Raw genomic sequence first — 24,517 nt, 5'->3', positions numbered from 1 at the left:
AATAGCTCAATGAGCAATTGGCAATCTGGTTAGCACGTCCTTTATGGGTGGAGTGAGTGCACATCCGTTACACATGGGGGTGTTGAAAATGTGTTGAACTTTGACCTGGGTTGTACTGACCTGCAAGCACAGCCAAGAACCATTGAACTTGCTTGAACTAAATGAAAAACTCATTACAGTGGGGAATCTAGCCTATAGATTCTGAAAACAGGCCACCATACGAAAAAACAGAACAATTTCTATATTTTGAAATCATTATGCGTCAACTTCCTTCATCAAGTGAAACAATCCATAGGCTGATTTTACTATATCTGAGATCAAACAGATCAATGAAGTGAAACTGTATGTTCTGAGATCCCTGAACTATTAAAACCAACTCCAAAAACATGCTTCGAGGATTTTCAGTCTGTTTTCCTTCCTCTGACACACATAAGACTCCACTCTATCTAGTAACCTAATAATAAACCTCAAACAAATCGTCACACACACTGTTCAATATTTGTATTGGCAAATGTTCTGAAGCTTATGTTTAGGGACCTGAGGGTCTGAATCAGTAATAGCCGCAGTGCTGGCTGTGACAAACACCATCTCCTACAACAGATTAAATCTCCCACAGCTTTCAAACATGGCAGCACCAACTGTTTCTGTGTGCTCCTATTAATAGGCTACACTGCTTCCTGCATTACATGTTTATTACTGGCACAATAAAAGTCCTAAAATTGTTCACTCAAATACGAATACTACTCATTCGAAGAACTTATTTCTGTCTAATGAGAGCAGTTTTGGAGAGAGTGCCCTAGGGAGAGTATGTCCACCGATTTATAGTAATAGTCACTCATATGGAAACAGCTTTCACAGTTTTTTCAACATGATTACATCACAGATTTGTCTCTTGGTTATCTGGTTTCTGGCTTTGCAAGAAAAAGAGCATCTACTGGACCGTCTTTAACTAATGGGAATATCATCTAGCATTGTTCTCGTGTTGTGGTTTTTAACTTCCTCTGCTGAAGGACATTGGGGTAATGTAGTGGCTGCAGGTCTCAGTAAAGGTCTAGTAAAAAGAGCGTTCCCCCTGAGAACCACAACACTATAAGCTCCTCATAAGTCACTATTGACTGTAAGCCCAGGATCCCTATGGAGGATCCTCACTTTTATCATCAAGGTCATGATGCAAAGCTAATCACTGTACTCAAGGTTTTGAAATAAAGAGCTATACATGAAACGCTTGGTGGTTCCACCATTTTGGGTTGGGACCGGAATACCTCCACAACTATTGGATGGATTTCCATGGATCTTTGCATTGATGAATGAGTCCTGATGATGACCTCCTGCTGTTATGTTAATGAATGAAATGTGTCAACTGTTGAACTGTCAACAAAATTTGGTATGCACATTTATATTCCCCCCCGGATGAATTATAATAAGTTTGGTGATCTCTTGACGTTTTACAAAGTGCCATCATTAAAATGTCAGTTGGTCCCCAGTTTGTGCCTGATAGATCTCAGGTGCACATCAAGTTAAAAAGCTAATTAGAAAATGTGAGCAAGCTAATGAAATACATAGATGATGACAATGGTTAATATTATACCTGAAAAGCTGCAACGATTAGACAGTTTTGATTTAATTAGACGAAATTTCAAGATTCACCGGTTTCAGCTTCTGAGATATGGCTCCTTTTGGTTTCTTTTGTTTTTCATGATAGTGAACTAAGTATCTTTGGATTTTGGAACATGTCATCTGGCCAGAAAGTGCCTCAGATCCTCCATGAACTGATGAGAGGTAGGTGTGGACTACTTTAAATGACTGACGATGGATGGATGGATGGATGGATGGATAGATGGATGGATGGATGGATGGATTACTTAATGCTTTTGGAATTTGCAATGGATATTTTCTTGCATTTTACCAAATGATTAAAGGTTGGGTTGGAGATCCTGGAAAAACGGTTCTAGCAGGCCACATTTTGAAAATACACAAGTCAAAAGTCCAAGCCCCTTTCCTCAGCTTTCTCTCTGAAGCCCCGCCTCCAGAGCACAGGAAGATGCAGCGCTTGTTCAGCGTTTGGTTCACATCAAGGTGAAGTGCGAAGGTATCGCCCTTGCGGAGCAACTGTAATGTAATTCCAATGTGAGCGACGCTGCATTTCGCGATACTGTCGCGTGTCACTGCGCAGCATCGCTAACAAAACATCTAACATCATAATAAACCACCGAGCATCCAGCTTAGAGCTACATATACTACATCTACCAGACTTCAGTGTGGTACAGTGGCGTTGTCTTTTCCATGCGGTAACTCGGATGGAGGGAGGGACAGAGACGGAAGCTTGATTGACACATCACAATCCAATCATCTTTAACGTCGCATTCAAGATGATCGGATGGTGTTTTTACAGGATTGTTCCATTCCACCACTTTTTTGACATTTTTGTGAAAAAGCATTTGATTAATTGTTTGCAACTAATCGGAGTGTGAAGAGGATTTCAAACAATTTAGTAAAAAATGCTCCAGAATGGGCTTAATGCACAGCTCCACTACTTCCTGAAATAAGCCAGCTCCTTTATTTCCTGTCTTACATTATTGGACCAACTGATTAATCCAGGTGTGCCTGACCATTGTTGTGAGGTCAGACACAATAATGTAAGACAGGAAATAAAGGAGCTGGCTTATTTCAGGAAGTAGTGGAGCTGTGCATAAAGCTCATAGGATCTCCAACCCTACCTTTAATATATTAATCAAGAACGTGATCCACAGATTAATCCATGAGAAAAGGCAAGTCTTCTTTTTGTTGACACTTAAACACAACACTGATTGAAATGCTGAAATGACAGTTTGCTATACTAGTAATCCTTTAAATCCTCTCATCCTGATAATTGATTGAAGGAATTGTGCAAATCTGTGCAAAACAGATTTGATTCTCTGTTCTATAGAAAGAATGAAAATACCAACACCTGCATGGGAAAAACCTTGGAGCATGATCAAAAACTGTATGCACCTGAAACCAGATTACATTATCCTCCCTAAATAAGCCTCTTTACCACTTACCTCAAATAATGAATATATATATAATAATGCTCTGCTTGGTGGTAGGAGGTGTGAATATAAATAAATAGAAAAAGGAACGTACAGAAAATTGAAAAGGCTTTACGTGAGAGCTATACACAACTAGTGCAAGTACTTATAGCATTAAAATGAACATTGTAAAGAAATGCATCCTCTCACTGACTGCACAGCATCAGCAGCAGTGTGATTATTTTTCGCTTTGCCAACCAGGCTCATCCAGATTAGCACAACAGCTGTAGCTATACGTTCTTGCTATGTCACTCGCTAATCTTGTTTATATGATACTGCAAACTGTCTGTTTTTGCCAAAGTCATAACTAATTGGTACATCAAATTCAGTTTGTTTGGAACTTGTGTAAAGGAACAACTTAAAAGTAGGATGTGAATATATATATTTTAGCATCTAAAGATGGTCACACATGTAAACTAAGATAAACAGATCCTCTCTCCTACCTGCAGGTGCTGCTTTTCTGCATCACCTCTGCTCTGTGGTACCCCGACAACTTGCAGAAACCATCATTGCTGTAGACGATGGGCCAGTCCACTATCTGAGCGTTTCCCAGCACAAAGTTGGTATCTGTTTGGGAGTCAACGGGAAAGAAAAAAAGGGCAAATAACTTGAGAAGTTACAGTTGAAACAACAATACCCAAATGCTTTAGTTTAGATTCAGAAAATCTAAAAGGCCTATTACATCTGATATAAATCAAAGTCAATGATTTGGACTGAACTTTTGTTTCAAAGTAGTACGTTTTTCAAAGAATGAAAGGCCACAACAACAAAGCGACTGTTAACAAAAAAAGTATACAAAACAAAAAGTTTTAGCTGAATTTGAATTTTGTAGTGTTTAACCTTGTAGTATAAAGTATAAAGCAAGCACTGATGTTCAGAGAAAGAGAAGAATGTCACCTTCAATACGTTTGTCTGTGGACAACATAAATAAGGAAAAGAGAAAATGTTTAGCTTTAAAATGCTTCAGCAGTTACACTGGGCCAGTGCTGGGAAGGTAATTTAAATTTTCAGCGATGACACGATGACGATGTCGAAACTTGCATTGTCATTTTTACGCCCCTTCAGCGTGTTTATTTAAAATGTGAAAAATGTGCATTTAGCTTGCAATGTTTCCCCGATCATTAAAAAAGATTGACAAACCCTGCTTTTAAGAGTTAACACACTTAAAAGATTTTCATTAGGTCCATGATGGTCTATGGCCCATTACACACTGCACACAGGGTGTCTATAGACAAATGTAACCCAAATACAAACACTTTGCTGATGTATAAAACAGCTCACTGATGTATACAAATACAGATATTAATACCAGCTGTCAGATTTTTAATCAGTCACATACATTAATTCTCATGTGGTGTATTTGGCTTCAATACGAATGTTATCAAGGCCTTCCAGCTAATTTTATTTAAGGTTAAAATAGTAATAAATAATCACTGAGTTGCAAGTTAATTTTAATGAACTATTATTTTTTCATAATATGTCTAAACATCAGCAAGCCAAAATGGTTCTGATGTCATAATAACACATGAAATTAAAGGATAACACTGCTATTTTTCATTTTAACAGCTGGTGCAGCTGGTGTTTGAACTAAGAATAATGAACGCAACATGCAAATAATTGAACTGAAGTATTGCTATAAATACATTTGTTTTGCCTGACTTAAAACCATTGACTTTGCAGATTACGTTTGCTCATTAAAGATTAATGTTGAGGTATCTCCAATACCCTTATCATGATTTAAAAGATTATTTATCCAATAGTTCATCAACTGCATGTTGTGAAATGAAAGTTTTACATCAAATAAATATAAATGTGCAAAACAAGTAGTTGAATATTGTTAGTTGGGAATCAGATAAAAAGCAAGAAACAGCAAAGTTCTGTTCCAAAGCAGGGATCAAAACCAAGCTGTTACTTTACAGATTTATTACATTTAATAATCATTCTTCTAGACTATTTTTGACATAATATTTAAAATAAAACGGGTCTGAAATTTATGTAAGATGTAATGGTGGATAGGAGATATGACATTTAAAGGGACAACGAGGAGTTTCTATTCGGTTATAAAAAAGTCTCACGTTAATGTGGATGAATCTCCGCCACCCACACTTGTTAATGGGCCCATTTTCGATAAATATATCGTTTTGTCTCTATCGTTATTTTGTTATTATTAGTGGTGGCGGAAATGCTGGTCGAGCCGACCAGCGTTTCTTTACTTTCGGTTTTGTGGCGAGTCATGAGAATAACGCCGCCGAATCACCATTTATGGTCGGAACTATGGCGGTATCTGATCGTCTTCGAACCTCTGACTTTAATTCTTGATAAATGAAAACATGAGTCTGTCTTGCGCCGGTCAAAGAATTTCACGGTGCGCGCGGAGGCTCATAAATGTAGTGTGAAAACGCTTCGCTTTTCCAAAACTCCTCGTTGTCCCTTTAAAGGGTTTAAAACTAAAAAATGACCCACAAAAAAGAAATTCATATGTCACATCTCGAAGCAAACAACCCGTCTATGCACACACATTACAACAATGTGACGACACAGGGGTGAAAGAGCAAAGGAAGGAGTCAAAAACATAGAAAACACACAGAAATACCAACATACACAAGATATGAACACAAACACAAAATAAAAATGACAATTAATAGCATGAAAATATCGACAGAATATGATGCATGAGATGTTCCATGCCAACGTGTTATTTTACAATGATCACATGGATATTGATCTTGTAATTAGATAAGTATAAAGTCTATGATTGATGTTATCCCTGTGTTCTTTCTTTTACTGCTGTGTTGCACCAAAAATTCAGGAAAATATTAATAAAAATCTCAACATGTCTAATCAGTTAGGTGCTTTGTAAATTAACAGCGATTGGTATAGAACATTTAGTGATACATTACAAAGAGATAGATACTGTAAAGAAAACATAAGCAGCACGCCAAACTAAACTTCATAGTACCTTGCTGTCTATGTGACAGTGTCCAAACTGAAATTTTTAAAAAAGAAAAGAAAGGTTAACAGATTACAGTGAGAAACACCTGTTGAATGTCAGACACACAAAAAAAATGGGACGTGTCAACCAAAACAGAGACACAGGTGGTTACAACACTGCTGCAAAACCAGCAATCCTCACTGTGCTGCTCTTATGTGAGCGGCTAATAGAGGATAAAAACATCAACATTTATTTTCAGAAATGTGTATTTATCAAGTCATCCATCAGGCTGAAGGTTAATGTTCCTCACCAGTTTAAGTCTCAGCTAATAGCAGCAACAGAATCGTATGACATTTACAGAAGGTGCTGCTCTTAATGTACACTTGTGCAAATTAAAGGTGGATCTGCAATTTTCAGTCACTAAAGGGCAAAAGTACAGAGTAAAAAAAAATACTCCACCTTTAATTTAAAGACCTGCATTTAAAATTTGAAAGTCCAAACAAAAGCATCAATCAATCACAAGTAAATGTACTAATTCTGGGGGGGGGGAATGACAGAACTGTTCTACATAGGGTTACAAATTAAACTCTAACAACTTCTATGGTCTTTATTTAGCCTACATTGGATAATTCTTCGGGTCTCAAACACATAGCCTCAATTAAATAATCTCAATTAAACTCTCACTGCTCTCGTAGCGTAGTAATGAGGAACAACTAACGGTTTGGTGGATAAACATAAAAGGTATGTCAATACTGTGATTACTACTGCCCCGAAGTGTCCAACAAAATCTGTTAATACAGGTTTTGAGAGTTTGAAAGAGCTTTTTCAAATTCATTTCCAAATTTACGTGTGTATCTCTTGTTTTGTTTGCGTTACAGTTGCTTCGCTAGCAAGATTAGCCTCCTACATTTTGTTTGCTGCTCTTCACTCAAAGGAAAAGCAAGCTTGATTTTCGATTTCCCTATGACGATTTGTATCTTTAAAGTAATTAATCAATTAATTAGTGTCCAAGAACTCATCTGGAAACATCTATATTTTTCATGGTAGCTTAATTTCCATGCCATTGTGCGTGTTTCCTTACTGGTGAGAGACATTAGGGTGTTATTAGTTGCACCTGTGTTTTTCCTGCCATAGCAAATGGGAATGTGTAATGAGCGACTGATTTAATGTGGATTAAAAGCAGGCTTCAACATGTTATTCCTTATATTTAGAGGTATATTATTAACACACTGAACCAGTGGACAAAAACATGAAAATCTGAAATATTCATTAAATTGTAGCACAGAGCTGCATATTTAACAATGAATGACACCAAGTTACATAAAAGGAACATGTCATTGTTTATGAACGCCCACCCACCGCTGTGGTCTCTCACATGTCACTCCGCTGTTTCTCAGTGGCATCCTGCAGATTATAGGAGTCCAGGCTCTTTTGTCTCTGGCTTTCCGAGAGATTTACTACTTGCTAATCCATGGACTACTCAAGGTCGTAAGAAAAAACATATGCATAAGACAAGTGCCTTTTCTTTGGTATTTGAAGGTTGGATGTTTGTTTTTTAACATATAGGCCTACATATACCATAGTGGGCCAAATATCGCACAGCTCATCTTCTGCAGACATGCATGCATCCTTTCTAAACAAGTTTTTATAGCTTTTTTAAACATAGATAGGTGCAACAGGGCTCCAGATGACAGGCCCAAGAAGTGCATACACAGATAGATACAAAAAAAACAAAAAAACACCCAAACAATGCTTTAACCAAACCTCCACTGGGAAAAATAGGTCATTGCACCTGGAGCCAATTAACTGGTGTCCCTAAATGTGGCTGGTGACAGGCATTCACACAACCCCACTGGCTCTGTTTTTCACAGTAGGCTGTCTAGTGTCATAACTCTCCAGACTGACCTGTCACCTCCTGTTGGATCTAATACTACCAAACAAATGCCAAAGGGTTACTGGCACCCATGTCCAAAAATACTGTAAGACTTCCATCAAGAGTTTGATAAGTTTCAGCTTCCAAATGTACTTAACTGTCTTCACATCTTGTCAGCAGACTAATTGGACAGCACCAGGAGTTATGGAGGACTTCTTTTTCAATCTAACCCACTGTATGGTGTTTAATATGTTTTTAGGGCTTAAAGTTGTTTCCGTGGCACAAAATTTGAAATGCAAAAAAAAAGAAATATTGCCTATGCAGCAGTCTTACTGGGGCAGAGCCTGGGGTTTCCAATAGCCTTGAGCGCAATTGCAGATTCTGTTGGTTAATATGAGGCTTAAACAAAAGTTTAATGATTTAATTTCATGTCTATCTCTGCAGCTCAAGGGAAACCGTGGTGAACAACACAGAAGGCGTCAGTGTGTGCTCTCACTGGAGATCCTATCATCTGACACAGATCTGAACCTTTACATGTTTATGGAAATGAGACAAAAGGAAACTATAGGCTACTTGCACTTCCCTTGCATCAGCATAAAGACATTTTGACAAGACATTTCTGGTCCACATCATTTTTTACTTAAGACTTACAGTAGTGTTATGTAATCAGTCGTACAATTTAATGATTGTCTTATAACCTGGCTGCTGCAGCTGCTACCTTGGTTCCTAACTGAGAACAGGAGCACTGTCTCCATCTGTGATTAAAAAATCTATGTAATTTACATTAAATGTGAGATTATTTAAACACTTCAGCTTTTTTTCTTGGCTACATTGCTCAATAAGGGGAAAAAAAACTTTCCTTCTTCCCCTCACCAATTACCCTCCTTCATTTGTTAATTTCGTTAATTGGTTGGCAGGTTTGATTAGAGAGACTGCCACATAATTAAAGTGCTTTCATAGTTTCTAAGAGAGCTTAGTTTGCGCAGCAGGCTGGATTGTGTGTTGTTGTTCTTTTGTAAATGTTAAAAACGTAAATTGGTGAAAGCATATGGACCTTTCTCCTTACCGTTCGACCGTCTCACAATATTCTCCAAAAAAGTATTCTGAGGGGCCACAAGTCCCCTCCGACCCCCCGCCATCCTGCCTCTTGACTCAGTCTGCAGGTGAATCTTTACTCCTCGGGCTGCCGCTCCTCTTCATGGTCTCTCCAACACTGAGACGCGTCCTGCTGCTGCTGCTGTTGCGTGGAGGATGTCTTGGACAGGGGCCGTCTGTCTGGTCTGCTCATTAGCTGCCTCCTCAGCCCCCGGTGCGGTGCGTTGGCGCCTCTTCACGCACCTCATCTCATCGTCCAGCAGAGGAAAACAACGGCAGCAGCAGCGGTGGTGGTGGTGGTGGTGGTGTTGGTGGAGGTGGTGGTGGTGGGGCGCAGCGCAGCGCACAGGAGGGGCCGTGGCTCTGCTGCTGCTGCTGCTGCTGCTGCTCTGGCTCCTCCACAGTCACCACGGCCAGGACCTGGAGCGCCACCTGCTGGACACAACATCCACCCTGCCAGTTCAGTTGTTTGGCCTATTCTACTTGAGACATTTCACCTTTATACTTATTCTTGATATGATAAAATTGCACTTTATCATAGGCTACAAAATCTAATCAATAATCCTAGAATAGGCTGCCATAGTATCGCCTTTATAGATATTAGGGCTACTGATTAATGCAATATTCATTGTAGCCTATAAAACCATTGCAATGAATAGCACCATTGCCAACAACATTGACATTTATCCATTAATATACCATACATTATTCTATTCGTCTTCTGCGTTGAGAGGTATTCCAGCGCTTATTAATTTGCTCTCTTGCTTTAAAAGTAAAACTAAATGCTTTTAAATGACTTTTCTACTAAAGCATAAATGCAGCATGGTACTGTTACTTTAACCTACACAAAACAAAATATGACAATTTGTTCCATCCCTGCTACCCTGCTATAGCTCGAATGAGAAAATCTTGTTAATGTTATTTAGCAAAATTGTTGATTTAAAGTTTCAATTAATGATAAACTTAAATGTCTGGGGGAAAAAAATCTCATGTCTGTGAGTTAGTCTGATAAACAAATAAGTGGCATTGTTTTTGGAAGCATCCTCACTTTACTTTCAGTGCCTAAAATCCAGTGCATTGTGTTAAAAGAGTGCTAACAAACTGAGAGGAGGAAAGGCTTCCTGCAGTCGACCCAGGAGACCTGCGGTTAGTTAGTTTTTCCAGGATTAATCTCTTGCAGTCAGGTTCTTGAGATGGGCGGCCCAAAGGAGCAGTAATACCACACCATGTGGATTTTTCCCCCCTTTGATTCCTGCAGCAGAATCGTCCCCTTTCAAAGAAAGACTTTTCCCACCAGCTCATTAATCCTGTTCAATTATTTTGGACCCTACAGTGTTCATACTAACACAGAGCTCAAATTGTGCTTGTGGTGACAACACCCCCCCATCAAAATGAGACAAACAATACAAAAAACAGTTTAGGTATTAAAAGAAAGAAAGGTTTCCTCACACCTGGTTTCCCTGGCGCCCGGGGGACCGCTGCTTGTCTCTCCTCTCAGTTTGGTTTCACCTGTTGTCTCAGGTGTAAATCACTTTGATGGCTACTATGGAAACAAGCCGTGCTCTGTGTGCCTCGGTGAAGCTCTGAATACTCCTGTTTTTTTTATGTTAAACCTGTTAAAAAGGTTGGAGAGAACAGAACCATGCTGTAGTATCATCACCACCTGGGTGTAGTGTTGCACACAAACACACACACACCTGGGAAACCAAAACACAACCTCCACTCCATGACAACACTCACAATTTGTCAACAATTGTGGCTCTTTCTTGTGGGGTAAGTGGAACCTGCTGTGTAAACAGTTCATGAATGACAATATAGTTAAAAAAAAAAAAAAAGTAATATAAAAAGTCTTCATAGGATGATGTGTAAATTTACAAATTTGGTAAAAGCAGAGTAAAAGTCAAGTCTCAGCCCCATGGTCCTGTCTCCATTTAGTCTGATGATTATGCAGGGTTCCCACTCTTTTCTTAAAATCATTTTCCTGTTAGAGTCAGACAGACATGTTATCCTGCCACACACTAACACATCCCCCACCCCATTCATGCTTTGGAGAAGTGTTCTTTTCAACAGTTGTACCTTATCTTGTACATTTAACCAGTTTGTTTCTAGGTTTCTCATTCTCACCCCCAGAAGTCTGATTTAAAGATGTGCAGTCTATGGCTCTAACTTATCTATGAATTAATCTCTTCCATGCTTAGAAATTATGCGAAATGTATCATAGAACAACACAAAAACATGCTGTTTTTGTTTTTAAACCCCACCGAAAACAGCTCTCTACTGCTCCTCTATCTGTCACTCAGAGGAGATAATCGGTCCAATACTGGAGACACTCATCAACTAAAAATCTCTAGTTTTCTCACAAATTCTTTGGACAAGAAACCCTCAGTGGGATCTGAAAAAGTCAAACAGAGCTCTAGCTCTAGATATCTAATTTCCCAGGACAACTCAAGCTTTTCCAGGACATTTGACATTTTTGTCTCATATTCTTTGTCTCATATGTGTTTCTCATGAAGGGGAAAATTGATCAACCATTTTCCAAGTTTTCCAGGACACGTGAGAACCCTGTCGTGGACTCGGGTGTTTTAATAACTCCTGGCTCTTTCTGTAGATCTGCATTAGTGTTGAAATAATAAAAGGTTGGCAAATCACCAGCACAGTATATTTGCATGTCACCAAACTGAGGTTTCATAAAAAAGGGTCAATCTCCTGCACGGGGGGCTCCATCACCGAGTCACCACAAAGCCCTCAGATTCTCTATAATCAAGCCTCTGACTAACAGCTATTATAACGGCAGCGCAGCCTATTTTTTTTCACCCCCAACAGAAAAACATCACTAAATTACAGCAGGGTCGGAGAATCCACGAACACAGTGAGACCATTTCCCTGGGTGTGTATTCCTCCTGGTTTTTCTCTTAACTTCAAAGGCTCAAAAAGGATTTTTTAAAAAAACACTCCCGTGTGAGCTGTACAGAATTTGGGCTGACAGTCAGTCTCAGCCTTTTAATACATGAAATGTGAAATGGCAGAGTGCATTCTGCTGTTTTACAATGAAATTAACCCGTCAATATGCCCCAACCTCCCAAAACAATTTATATAATTCCCCCTAACCTTTGTCTTATGGAATACACTTAAGCCGTTTATATAATAATTATACAGATTTAATAAGCAGCGGGAAGCCGAATTTCTTAACATGAAAGTGTATTTTGTGAAAAAGTTCCCTCCGGTGAAGTGTAGAGAGTTCTTTATGTGAAGGAGCTGCACTGAATATGGAGAAACTACAGTCCAGTCCGCAGTGCTGCTGGTTCAGTTCATGTGATGGAAAAAACCACAGACAGACGGTTGCCAGGGTGTCGTAGCTCCTCAGCTGACATACAAGAGTCCGCTTCACGTTAATAACAAAATAACAGCACACATCGACCTGTACGTAGCGCCAGTCTTTGCATGTTGCGCAGCTCACGTTAACTCGACCACGTCTTGGTGGTCTTCAGATGACTCAGGTGATCCGTCATGTGCTTGTGTTCGGGGAAATTGGCGAATTTGGCCTCCTTGATCTTGAGCCAGTTCTGGGCCCTGCGCTCTGCGGCGTGGCAGTACTCCTGCTCCGGGGTCATGTACGGCCGGCTGATCCAGTACTCGTTCTCGGCCTCGCGCTCCAGACGCTTCAGCGTGTTGCGGTTCATCTGCCACGTGATCTCCCGTGGCCGCCGGTACTTTCCGATCCACTGCTTCCCAGGGATGCCTTTCCGTAGGAGGGTGAGGGTGAGGAACATGGTGGCTAATTATTTCTGAAGAGAATAAAACAGAGACGACAAGATAAGTTGTGGGGCTGTAATCACAGAGGTCATCGTTTACAACAGATACAGGTCCTGAATACGGCTATTGTGAACAAATCATTTCCTGAATGAGAGGCGAATCCACTATCAAACTAGCTGTAAGAGCGTCCTAGTTTTGCAGGCTTACGTTCTTATTTTTTTTATTATCGAACATTTTATGCCAGGAAACAGTGGCAAAACGAAAGAAAACAAGAGAAAGAGAGATTGGGGATTTGTCCAATTCATGACTCATGGTCTAAATCATTCATACAATACTGGCACAGGAGGGAAAAAACAGGAAAATACCTGTTATTCTAAGGGATTATTCTCCCCCTAGTGTTTCCATTGTAGCTGCAGCTGCACCTGTTTTAAAAAAAACCTACTTTTCTCCTTTCTTATGCATTAGCAGCGGTTCTTTACCAAGTAAAACCAGATACAAACAACTCCTGTAAAATGAGTTGAATTGAATCTATTAGTGTTCATGTTGGATTTTATTTGACGCAACAGCCAGCAGTATTCAGAATTACAAGCCAGGGGCTGATGTAAATGTTTTTTCCACCATTCGGCTGCTCCTAATTATGTTATAAACAATATGATGTGAACATGGCATAAAACCCTTAAACCACAGGGACCGGATTAAGCAGTCAAGGCCGGATAAATATGTGACCGGCTGCTACGACATCTCACTGAGAGTAATTGGGCTGCATCTTCACTGTGAAAAAAGGTGTAATGGACAAACAAATCAGGAGAGGAAGAACAATGCTGTCAAATTACAGTGCATGCTTGAGTGGAGGAGCTTTACGAAACATTCAGGTCATGAGAAAACAAAGCCAATTATGGTAAAAACCTGAAACAGTAAAAGTTTAGTCACTGTGAAAAATTAGCCATCAACTGGCCTTGACACATCGTAAACACTTATACAACACTTCAACCGCAGAGGAGTTTGACCCATTTGTTAATCTGTGTGTCATAAAATTACTGGAGTCCTTCAGCTCTTTTGTGGAAATTGTGTTTGCAGCAAGTTACAGAAACTGCATTAGATGAAGTACCTGAGGAGAATTCACCTCAGGACAGTTTTAACAATCAACCTTTGCAATAATTCCCTTAATAATATAATTGTAATACCTTTATGTGCAATAATCCTTACATACTACTATCCTTATTCAATCTGTAGATAGTTCTTTGTAAATGGTATTATGGATATATTGTTTAATATTGACAGTGCTTATTTCATGTTTTGACAATTTCCCCTATATTCAATATTGCATACGGTATTTGCTTACCTGCTTGTCAGAACTGTTTACAGCACTGCTCACATAAAAATACACTACAAACCACGACTGCTTCGGACTCAATGTGCAACACTGCCGATTCCTCCTGTTTTTATGCATAAAAGTCTAATTTTCATACATGTAAATAGTGTTTTTTTTTTCTTATTTCATCCCCTCTGTATGTATTATTTTGTTTCACTGTAGTGGCTGCTCTGTTCTCCCCCGCACACCACATTTCATTGTACTATTGAATAATAAAAAATGAACTGTGGGTCAGGCACACTACTTGTTTACCTTTGACTTTGAGTCATACAATGAGACAATTTTTACAGCTGCACATGACAATGACATCACATCACATCAATAACGTTATCTATTAGGTGGGTTACTGTACAAAATGTCAAAAGGGTAACAGTAAAAAACTTGTTAGAGCGACAAAAATCATGTGACTACATTTAGGAGGCAGAAGTTGCTAGTAATGATAACCCCACAGGTATTTATAATCACTAAACTCAGTTCTACAAAGCTTTATAGTCTTTCAGGGTCCCACAACCACTATATCTTTCTTGCTCATCCAAATGCTCCCAAAATCTCATTTGCCTTATGAAATATTTTCTCTGGCTGTACATAATAGCTATTACATTGTTCTTCTGACCTTCTTGTTTTAGTTAATCAGATGCTATTGTACTACCTTGTCTCTGTGTTTCGCGTTCTCTGTCAAGTTTTTAATTTGTTTGTCTTGTCAATATTGTGCCTGCTTTTATCTCTGTTGTTCTGTGTTCTGTGTCTTTGACCTGCCAGGGGACAGCGGATGAAAAGCTAACTCCGGTGCATTTATATCCGCTTTTTTTTTTTAATGATAATGTTATTAACAATGTCATTTTTTTTAATAAATGCAATCAGGACAGAGATAAGGTAATTACCGTGCCAGCTAAAACCAAACGCGTGCATGCAGTGTGCTATGTGTTGATAGCTTAGCTTTAGCCTAGTGTTACAGATCAAGGGCAGTTCAAAGAGGACGTCTATTTATTTTCGTATAAAATGACACCACAAGCCTGTTTATAGTCTGGCATTCTTCATAAGACAAGTGCAACTTCACCTTCCAGTGACAGGATGAAGAAAAACGTGCAGACCCACAGAGTTTAAAACACAAACCTGAGGAAATGTGGAGGACAGCGATCACGCCGACGATAGGACTTCCGGGTTACCTACGGTGCACGAGAAGGCTCAGAAGGGCTCAAACTGATTCGTATTATTTTTCTCTTTCGTAGTCCCATGGTCCCAACAACACGCGGAGAAATATCCGATTTATGATTTATGATTTTTTTTTTCAAACTACGATGATTTAAAGGAGGTTTTCCAAAAAATGTGACAGATGGGATCTCTCGCTGTCGAGTGAAATCGACTTTCGTTTTTACCTGCAGTCTAATGGATTTTATAAAACTAAGTTTGTGTTTGAAAAACCTTACAGTGTAGGCTACCTGTCCGGTACATCTGTCAAGGGTTGTGAATATGAAACTATTTCATAAAGAAATCAGAGCGAACTTTTCGAAATGGGTGCAAAAGTGTTTTTTTCTTTTCTTCTTTTTTACAACATTGCACAGCTACAACCCCACCATGGATAATAGCCTATAATATATAATATATTATAGAATTATATTATATATATATAATATAATAGATACATCCATACGCTCCATCTAGGTGAAGGCTAGATGGTAAACTAGCTATATAAAAAGGTTAAAAAGATAAAAACTAAAAACGTCATCTAACTACATCCCATACAATGATTACATCATCATGTAATAATATGGTAATATTGACCTCACCGTGGCCCCAGTCTCTTGGCTCCTCCCACTACTGTGTACTTAAAGGTCACTTGTTGTTGTTCCAGACCACTTCCTCATATCAATCGCAGTGTGTGTCCAACTTTTCCTCGTAAAACTCGACATGTTCTTTTCGTTGTTGTCACCCACAGGATGGACTCTGCTGGCTCTGTTTGTCACTCTGTTGTTACTGTGAGTAGTTTCTACACAGCAATCGCGGGTAACTTTAGGCTTAAAGTCTCTGGTTTGACGCAGGGGGTGTTTGGTCGGAAATGATCAACAGTAGCTACCAGCATTACATAAATCAGAGCGACACATTGAGTTTACCTCACTAAATGAATATATCATCACTATTACAGCTTTACAGGCTAATTGAACAATATCCTGTAATGTTACAGCGAGGAGATGGTCCTTGGCTACTCCTCTTCTATGAGGAAGCTCTAAATAGAAGTTAAATAAATAAATAAATCTCAAAAGTGGTTAGATCAATGACTCTCACATTAACATTTCCATGATTGTAAATGTGATTTAAACAATGTAAGCAGAAACAGTCTGATGTGAACTGTTCCTTCATCACCAAACAAAAAGGGCGGTAATTCTCAAAAACACACTGAAACAATATCACAAGTCTGAATTTAAAAGAATCCATCCAGATAACTAAGAGTTATCCTGGTTATGTTGAACTTCCTCTGGTCTTTTCTGCCTTCATTGAGTGTGACAACCTTATTAAGATGTTGTACTATTGATCCATGTCCCTTCTCTTTTATCATCTAGCTATGGCATTTGGCCCTATGGTTTTTTCAGTAAGCTGGGAATACCTGGACCAAGACCACTGCCATTTATTGGAACAATGCATCACATGAGAAAGGTAAACACAAATCTGAAGGTTTGTTTTGTAAGGAGTTGAGATGATGAGGGGTTTTTTTCCCCCCTCAAACATAAATTCATAAGTTTCAACGACCTGCCCGGCGCTGACTTATCTCTGCATGTTTATTTTTTTATGAGTGTACCTGTTGGAGGCTCTGTGCCCCTTTGACCTTTTAACACTTGACACATTTATCTGAAATCCCTTGTAGGGATTTCTTCATTTTGAGCGAGAGTGCCAAGCCAAGTATGGAGATGTGTGGGGGTGAGTTGCTGCTTTGTCTTTCAAGGTTTACTCCTACAGGTATTGATAGTGGTGGAAGTACACAGTGACAGTATCAGTGCGTCCTCTCCAAAGGGCCAACAGATGAACCTTAGGTTGATTGATGGGACAGGAGTTAGTTATGCAACAAGATTTTGAAAATGTTATCTATTTGCTTTAATGAATTCTTTCTTATATCAAATAAATGTTGTGCAGTAAAAAGCTAGGCTAATTATTTTCATTTGAACTTGAGCACGTAACTTTAATTATTATTAAGCCTAGGATTGTACACGGACTACAACAAGCTTGTGCATCTCAGTATATGAATGAAATAATGGTGTTTATTGTTATCATGCTACAGATATTTCCACTCTAATTCGTTTTCTCCTTGCTTCATTAGATACATTTAAAAAGTAAATAATTATTTCAACATCTCGTACTTTGTGCTACTGTTGTTGTTCATTTACAGAATGTATGAAGGAAGAAGTCCAGCTCTAATGGTGACAGACCCTGACATCATCAAACATGTGATGGTGAAGGACTGCTACACTGCGTTCACCAACCGCAGGGTAAGAGACTCATTTCATTTAGTCTAATTATGCAGTTCTGAGAGTTGGAAATATGTTGACTAGGGCTAGGTTAAAAAAAAAATCAGTTTTCCAATTCATATTGATTTTCATTTAAAAGATATCGATTAATACTTTTTTTTTTTTTAATTTATTGTATGCCATTTCCTCTTTCCTCTGTTAGTCTTGTGCAGTCGACTGTTAACTCTTTCAAAACCAAGCAAAACTGGTATTTAAACTGAAATATCTCCGAATGAATCAATATCGAATCAAATTGGGACATTGTTAATTGGAATTGAATTGATTCAGTAAATCAGCAGCGGTAGTATCAGCCCTAATGTTGACACATCTGCAGGTGTTTACCCACTCTATTAGACCAGGCAGTATTTTATACGTTTAAAGATATTCCAAACATATTTTGAAGATGCATCAGTAAAGAAAAGGCAGCTAAGCATGTTCATTCCAGTCAGGCAGCCTGGATATGAACCAACCCTCAGAGGTGTTACACAAATGGTCTATTTAACTCTTCTGTACTCAAATGTAAACACTTACCAATTGCATCTCTCTTCATTTTTTTCACAGGATGGTTTTAGTGCTGGACCTATGGAAGATGCCATCACAGCAGTTAAAGATGAAAGGTGGAAAAGAATTCGGAGCACTATGTCTCCGTGTTTCACCAGTGGACGGATGAAGCAGGTTGGTGTCACATCTGTCTACATACTGTATGGTGTGTGTGTGTGTGTGTGTGTGTACAGGGTATCTATTGTATGTGTCAATGTTTAGATGCAGTGAGAGTAGTTGGCTCTGATTGAAATAAATATTCATAACAACTTTTACAGTAAGTAGGCTACCTTTACTCAAATACAGTGCTGAGTTTACATTTCTTGCTGCCTTAAACTTCTACATTTATGACCGCTGTATTAACTGGTTATAAAGTGGATTGAGATTGTAATTACACCTAACGTATAGACTTTTATACAATTTGAAAAAACTGTGTGATTTCGCCCCAAACTGTCTGAGAGACATTTCACTTCTAAACCTTACAAATACTTTTATTTAAATAATCATTTGATGCCCAGAGTGGCAGAGGTGTGAGTTTGTACTGCAAATAACAACAAGCAAAAAATAAATACAAATTTGTGTAGAACTTTTTTCTTCTCTCCTGCACCATTAACCAGCTCAAGACCCCTACGATTTACCTCTAACTTCTTGAATAAACTGCCTAAACTGTGTATACAGTAGTATAAAGGAGCTCCATCTGGATCTGATGCTTGTATATATTTATATCAGATTTCAAGTTCATTTTGCTGATGATACTTGTTCTTTGACTAAATTAAGAGAATTAAATTTAAATAAAATTTTACTCAGTGGAGTATTTCCACATTGTTGTATTCATGTCTCCACTGAACATTAACTAACTCTTGTTTTGTGAAGGTGTTTCCCCTTGTTGCTCGCTACGCAGACCGACTTGTTGAGAAACTCAAACAGAATTTGGATGAGCCCATTGATGTCAAACAGTATGTTGTTAATTTGTTATATGCCAGCACATCATCATGTTGTTGGCCATAAAGTGAATACATGGACAAAGAAAAAACCTCTCTCTCTTTTTTTGCCATAGATTTATGGGTCCTTACAGTTTAGATGTTGTGACCAGTGCATCGTTCAGTGTTGAGGCCGACTCCATTAACAATCCAGAAGACCCCTTTGTTGTTCACCTCAAGAAGATTATTAACTTCAGATTGTGGCCATTCATTATACTGAGTATGTTTCCCTTCAAGGATTATTTGATCATATAATAAGCATTGTATGTCAATTCTGGCTAACAAACCTTTGGTCTCCTTACAGTGATATTTCCATTTGGTGCCCGTCTGCTAAGACTCCTGAGAATTGACTTCTTCGATAGTGCCAGTTTGGATTACTTCTACAAACTGATCAAGAAATTTAAAGACCAGCATTGTGCAGAGACCTCTGTAAGCATCTCATCTGACGTGAAAAAGACAGAGTGAGAGGAAAAGTCAGAGACTGTTTTGGGAAATACCTTGTTAAATTAGATGAGAAGACTGACACTGTCCGTCTGTTAAATGTCAAGTCAGGAGGCAGTTAGTTTAACACTGTAGGTATAAACATTGTACCCCAACGTGTGTGTGGATTTATAAAAGTTGTCAGTAGACGAAAGCGAGCTATTTATATTTTCCTATGATAACATTAAATATTTACACAGCTAACAGTCATATTTAGCATTACAAAAATTAGTTAGCGCGGGCATTCGCAAACGTAGGTTGACATTGCCTAGGAGATCAGTCAATAGACTTGAGACCTGCTGCTGCTGGTCTCCTAAAAGGGCAGAGTAATGGCGAAACCTACAGTGACACAGAGACAGAAAACGACTCGTCATGGGCATCGATCTATTACATCCATGGTCATGGGCCGTCTTGGTTTCTAAACCGTCTTTGGTTGTAGGCATGGTCCATAGACTGACAGCAGACAAACAGAGGCAGTTTCCCTCTACTCCCTGTCTGTATGCTATTGCTAAGCTAAGCCTACCAACCTATATATAAAACCTATATAGCAGACTTCTCATCTAATTGCAAAGTGAAAAAGCATAATTCCCCCAAAATGTCTAATTTGACATTGTGGGCATGTATTATGTTATGTATTATAATATTCACTCTGCCTTCTTCGTGGTGTTTCTGCAGACGCTGAGTCTTGTTTGTGTTGTTGCAGAGTCAGGCGGACTTCCTGGGCGTGTTGGTTGAGAACGAGATACCAGAAAGTGCCATAAAGAGTGAACATGAACAGCCGACTAAAGGTGTGTCTTCTTCACCACAGCCATAAATCAAAGTTACTCTTCCTATTGATTGACTGATGTTTGGTTCATTAAAGCGTTGTGTTCATATAGCCTATATCTGGCTCCTCTAATGTGCCATTTTTCAGGTTAATTAATTTTTTACAATTCCTCTATATTGTCATCCACATGACCTTTTGCTTTATTCTGTTGTAGGTTTGACTGATCATGAGATCCTCTCCCAGGCCTTCATCTTCGTATTCGGGGGCTATGAGACCACCAGTGCCACTCTCAGTTACTTCTTTTACAATATGGCCCTCTACCCTGAGGCAATGCACACATTACAGAAGGAAATCGATACCAACTTACCGAAAGATGTACAGTAACATATGGCTTTGTAATAAAGTATCCGTGCACCTACATTGTGTGGTCAGTATTTCCCTAACCTCCTTTACCATCTTTTCTAGGCTCCAGTTACGTACAAGGATCTCCTCGAGCTTCAGTACCTGGATCAAGTTATTTCTGAGTCACTGCGAATCTTGCCTACTGCACCGCGGCTTGAGAGGATGTGCAAAAAAACTGTCCAGGTCCAGGGCATCACCATTCCTGAGGGAACAATGGTTCAGATCCCCGTGTTCACACTACACAAGGACCCGCGCTTTTGGCACTCACCGGAGCTTTTCAGACCAGAGAGGTAAATAAATACACTCCCGTTCTTTACGTGCAAGAATTCAGGAGAGAAATGTGCAATATTTGAATTTGAATTTATTGAATTTGAATTTATTGGTTTAAATATACAGAGACAATGCACATTAATAAACATTTCTGTAAACATGCTGGTTTAGCCACGTTGGCTAATTTTCAACCGTAGTCTCTGGGGCAGGTGACTTGAGCACTACAATAATTAAAAATGCATTAAAAAATAAACAAACACAAAACAATACTATGCCTACTTATAAAGTACAGTATACAATACAATATATTACAGTGCATACAATAAAATACCTTCATTACAGTTTCAGAACAGATGGTCACATACTTGACCGTCTCTCAACCATAGTTTTAAATTTCTTTTAAAAGAAAGATAAGTGTCATACTCCCTGAGCTGCACTGGAAGAGTATTCCAGGTGTGAGTAGCTCTCACCGAGAAGGCTGCCTGACCAAAAGCAGTCCTTCTTTTTGGAACTACACAGTCCCCTCTGCTGACAGACCTAGTATGTCTGTCAGTGGATGTTTTCTGTGTAATAAAAGTACCAAGGGGGGGAGGAGCCAAGCCATGTAGGATCTTATAAGTGAGACAGGCATCTTTGAATTTAACGAAGTTGTCCCAGCTCAGTAGATTGTAATTTGAAATGCTGTGACAATGATGATAAGTATTTGACTTCTTGTCCAGTACTTTCACAGCCTGATGGTAAACTACTTGTACAGATTTTAATGTTGTACAAGAGGCTTGTGCCCAGCTGGTCAAACAGTATGACAGGTGTGACATAATGATAGCATTAAAATACAATACCGCTGCTTTTGTTGACAGTGAGTTTCTGATGTGGCGGAAATGTGATAAATGAAACTTTGCTGTGTTTACTACTGATTTAATTTGTTTTTTGAATGTAAGATTTGAATCAATTTTTATTCCAAGATATTTATATTCAGACACAACTGTCAACTTTTCCCTAGTAACATAGACATCGGGTAGTACGGTATTCATCGAACTTTTAGTAAAAATCATGCATACCATTTCTTAGTGTTTAGATGCAGACATGAATTATTCAGCCATTCGACAACCGGGGTCATCGCTGCCGTTAACTTATTTGCAGCTTGCTGCTTGGTTGCTGCATGAACATAAATGACCGTATCATCTGCATACATCTGAATGTCAGACTCATTGCATACAGATGGAAGATCATTTATGTAAAGACTAAACAACAGTGGTCCCAATATGGAACCTTGGGGGACACCAAAACTACAACCAAGGACAGAGGATAACTCACCATTTGCCCTAACTCTCTGAGTTCTACCTTCAAGATAAGACTTCATGTATCTGATGGTATTAGGGGAGAAGTTGTACCGAGAAAGCTTAGTGAGAAGGACACCGTGATGCACAGTGTCGAAGGCTTTCTTTAGATCTAAAAATGCGGCTGCAACAACTCCCCCCTTATCAATAGCTTAATATACATTATCTTCCTTTTTTCAAATCCCACCTAAATACACCTTCACATTTATCTATTCAGACAAACTTCATCACCAGCGTGTAATCATACTTATGGTTATGTAATTATATTTACTCTAACTTATTTTTTATTTTACTTGCATTTAGAGATGTTCTGATACCAGTGTGTTATATAATAAAACATTGTATAGCCTATACTGTGTGTATACTATACAGTATTATGTATACATGTAGTATACAAATCCATATGCCTGCATGGATGTGATATGATTATTAATGTTGTAAGGCCAGGTTCAGTTTAAACCCTTTGTAAAACATGAATTAATCTAGTCTAGTTTGACAGTCTGACAAAAAATAACAAATAAAATCTAGGAATAAATAACACTTCCTTTTAATCCTGAGGGAAGGAGAGACAGGGGAGCGAGAGGGCGCCACACACACACACTCATACACACCCACTTGGGGTTGTCACAAACTGCTTAAGTGTAGCCACAGTGGGTGTTTTCACACAGGTACTGGTGGTATACAGTGATGTGTTGTTTCATTTTTCAGCTCGTATTTATAGTTTATCTGTTGTCTATGTGTGTTTGTGTGTGTGTGTGTGTGTGTGTGTGTGTCTGTGTGTGTGTAGGTTCAGTAAAGAGAGTGAGGAGGAGGTGAACCCATACGCATACATGCCGTTTGGAATCGGCCCTCGTAACTGCGTTGGGATGCGTTACGCTGTCCTCACCATGAAAATGGTTATCGTCCGTATCCTGCAGAATTACACCGTGGAAACATGCAAAGACACTGTGGTAAGAGAACAACGGACCTATCAACATGCATTCAGACCGTCACACCCGGCCCTCTGCTGTCATGTCCCTGACTTTGTTTCTGCTCTTTTTTTTTTTCCCCCCCGTAGATTCCTTTACAGTTTGACTGGAAGCTCACGCCACAGCAGCCAATAAAACTCAAGTTTGTTCCCAGAGAGCAGTAGCTGTCTGAGAGAGAAGATCTCTGCTTCTGAAATCCTCTCAAACTCAAGCGCTTAACTAACTTCAGTGCTTGTTGCTGAAAATGCGTAGCATAATCAACAATTAATAACTTAAATGCATTTTATTAACTTGTTCACTTTTATATGAATTTGTGTGTATGTAATTTTTAGTTTGATGTTTAAAAAGTACAAACACAGAGATTTTTTTTTTTAATCTTTCTGCAGCATATCAATTTCGCCACTGGTGTCAGTGGCATCACCTCCACTCTGTTTTGTTGTCTTGCATCCTGACAAGCGCCAATGAAGTCTTCTGTCAGTGTAACACAGATGTTAATTTTGTGTAACTGTATGAAACTTTATGATGTGATAACTTTACAGACAGATAAAATCTTAACAATGTGCCTTTTTAAGACCTGTAAGTTGATTTAAGTCGTTGTATCACTGATGGTGTTTTTGACAACCAGACTTGCACTTTTTAAAAGAAGTTTTAGTTGTTCTTTTCACAACTATCTTCCTTTGACTAAGAAAATGGATGATCACTTTTAATTGAGCTATAATATTCTTAATTACATACTCAATTATATTATTATATCATCTGGACCCCAGGAAGTATTGCTACTATCATGAAATAATGGCTAATGGGGATCCCAATAAATAAACAAGAATAATTATATTGCATCTTGGCTCCAGTTAAGATGCATGTTTTTTTTGTTTTGTTAATAATGAACAGAAACAAACCAGATGGACATGGAATATCTCAAATGTATGAATAACATCATATTAAATAAAGAAATAAAGTGAAAACAATGTGCTCTTCTGGTCAGTTTGTGAGGAACACACAGCAACACACTGTAATGAAAAATGCTCAATAACGTTATGTCTCTGAGATTAGGTGGGTTACTGTACACAAAGTCAAAAGTCATGCAACTGCAAAAATCATGTGACTACATGTAGGAGGCTGAAGTTGCTAGTAACTCACAGATATTTACAGATACATATTATCACTCAACTCTGCAGAGCTTT

General features: G+C 38.7%; 3 protein-coding genes across 6 annotated transcripts in view; 1 reads left to right on the top strand and 2 right to left on the bottom strand.

Annotated features, from left to right (window-relative positions):
* kcnh1a (potassium voltage-gated channel, subfamily H (eag-related), member 1a) overlaps nt 1-9,281 on the bottom strand; it is a 41,354-nt gene extending 32,073 nt beyond the window's left edge. Inside the window, exons 1-3 of one of the 4 annotated variants that reach the window (XM_085799521.1) lie at nt 8,940-9,281; nt 6,028-6,054; nt 3,512-3,635 (exon numbers count right to left, since the gene is read on the bottom strand). In XM_085799521.1, coding sequence (XP_085655647.1) covers nt 3,512-3,635; nt 6,028-6,054; nt 8,940-9,012 — 224 coding nt within the window. In that variant the 5' untranslated portion in view covers nt 9,013-9,281. The remainder of the gene's footprint in view (nt 1-3,511; nt 3,636-6,027; nt 6,055-8,939) is intronic. The other 3 variants (XM_085799524.1, XM_085799523.1, XM_085799525.1) reach the window with 3 other exon arrangements.
* Nucleotides 9,282-12,165: 2,884 nt separating this feature from the next.
* Nucleotides 12,166-15,298, bottom strand: mrpl57 (mitochondrial ribosomal protein L57). The gene is made up of 2 exons (XM_085799520.1): nt 15,207-15,298; nt 12,166-12,753 (listed from the first exon to the last, which is right to left on the bottom strand). The coding sequence occupies exon 2, from the start codon at nt 12,736-12,738 to the stop codon at nt 12,427-12,429; it is 312 nt and encodes a 103-aa protein (XP_085655646.1). The 5' UTR covers nt 12,739-12,753; nt 15,207-15,298; the 3' UTR covers nt 12,166-12,426.
* Nucleotides 15,299-15,956: 658 nt separating this feature from the next.
* On the top strand, nt 15,957-23,700 carry LOC146973232 (cytochrome P450 3A56-like). The gene is made up of 13 exons (XM_085799518.1): nt 15,957-16,069; nt 16,652-16,745; nt 16,954-17,006; nt 17,473-17,572; nt 18,152-18,265; nt 19,004-19,086; nt 19,188-19,330; nt 19,415-19,539; nt 20,294-20,378; nt 20,571-20,731; nt 20,822-21,048; nt 23,153-23,315; nt 23,423-23,700. The coding sequence occupies exons 1-13, from the start codon at nt 16,002-16,004 to the stop codon at nt 23,495-23,497; spliced, it is 1,491 nt and encodes a 496-aa protein (XP_085655644.1). The 5' UTR covers nt 15,957-16,001; the 3' UTR covers nt 23,498-23,700.
* The last annotated feature ends 817 nt before the right edge of the window (nt 23,701-24,517 follow it).

The sequence above is a fragment of the Trachurus japonicus genome, chromosome 15, assembly GCF_045865225.1.
Source record: "Trachurus japonicus isolate A0001 chromosome 15, Traja_1.0".
NCBI classification, from domain to species: domain Eukaryota; kingdom Metazoa; phylum Chordata; class Actinopteri; order Carangiformes; family Carangidae; genus Trachurus; species Trachurus japonicus.
The sequence above is the reverse complement of the archived record's forward strand: the minus strand, read 5'-3'. Positions and strand labels throughout refer to the sequence as shown.

Coding starts and splice junctions, on each gene's coding strand:
- mrpl57 (XM_085799520.1), bottom strand. CDS start 12,738: ATGTTCCTCACCCTCACCCTCCTACGGAAAGGCATCCCTGGGAAGCAG.
- LOC146973232 (XM_085799518.1), top strand. CDS start 16,002: ATGTTCTTTTCGTTGTTGTCACCCACAGGATGGACTCTGCTGGCTCTG. Junction 17,573..18,151: donor CTGCGTTCACCAACCGCAGG/GTAAGAGACTCA, acceptor TTTTTTTCACAG/GATGGTTTTAGTGCTGGACC. Junction 20,379..20,570: donor ACATGAACAGCCGACTAAAG/GTGTGTCTTCTT, acceptor ATTCTGTTGTAG/GTTTGACTGATCATGAGATC.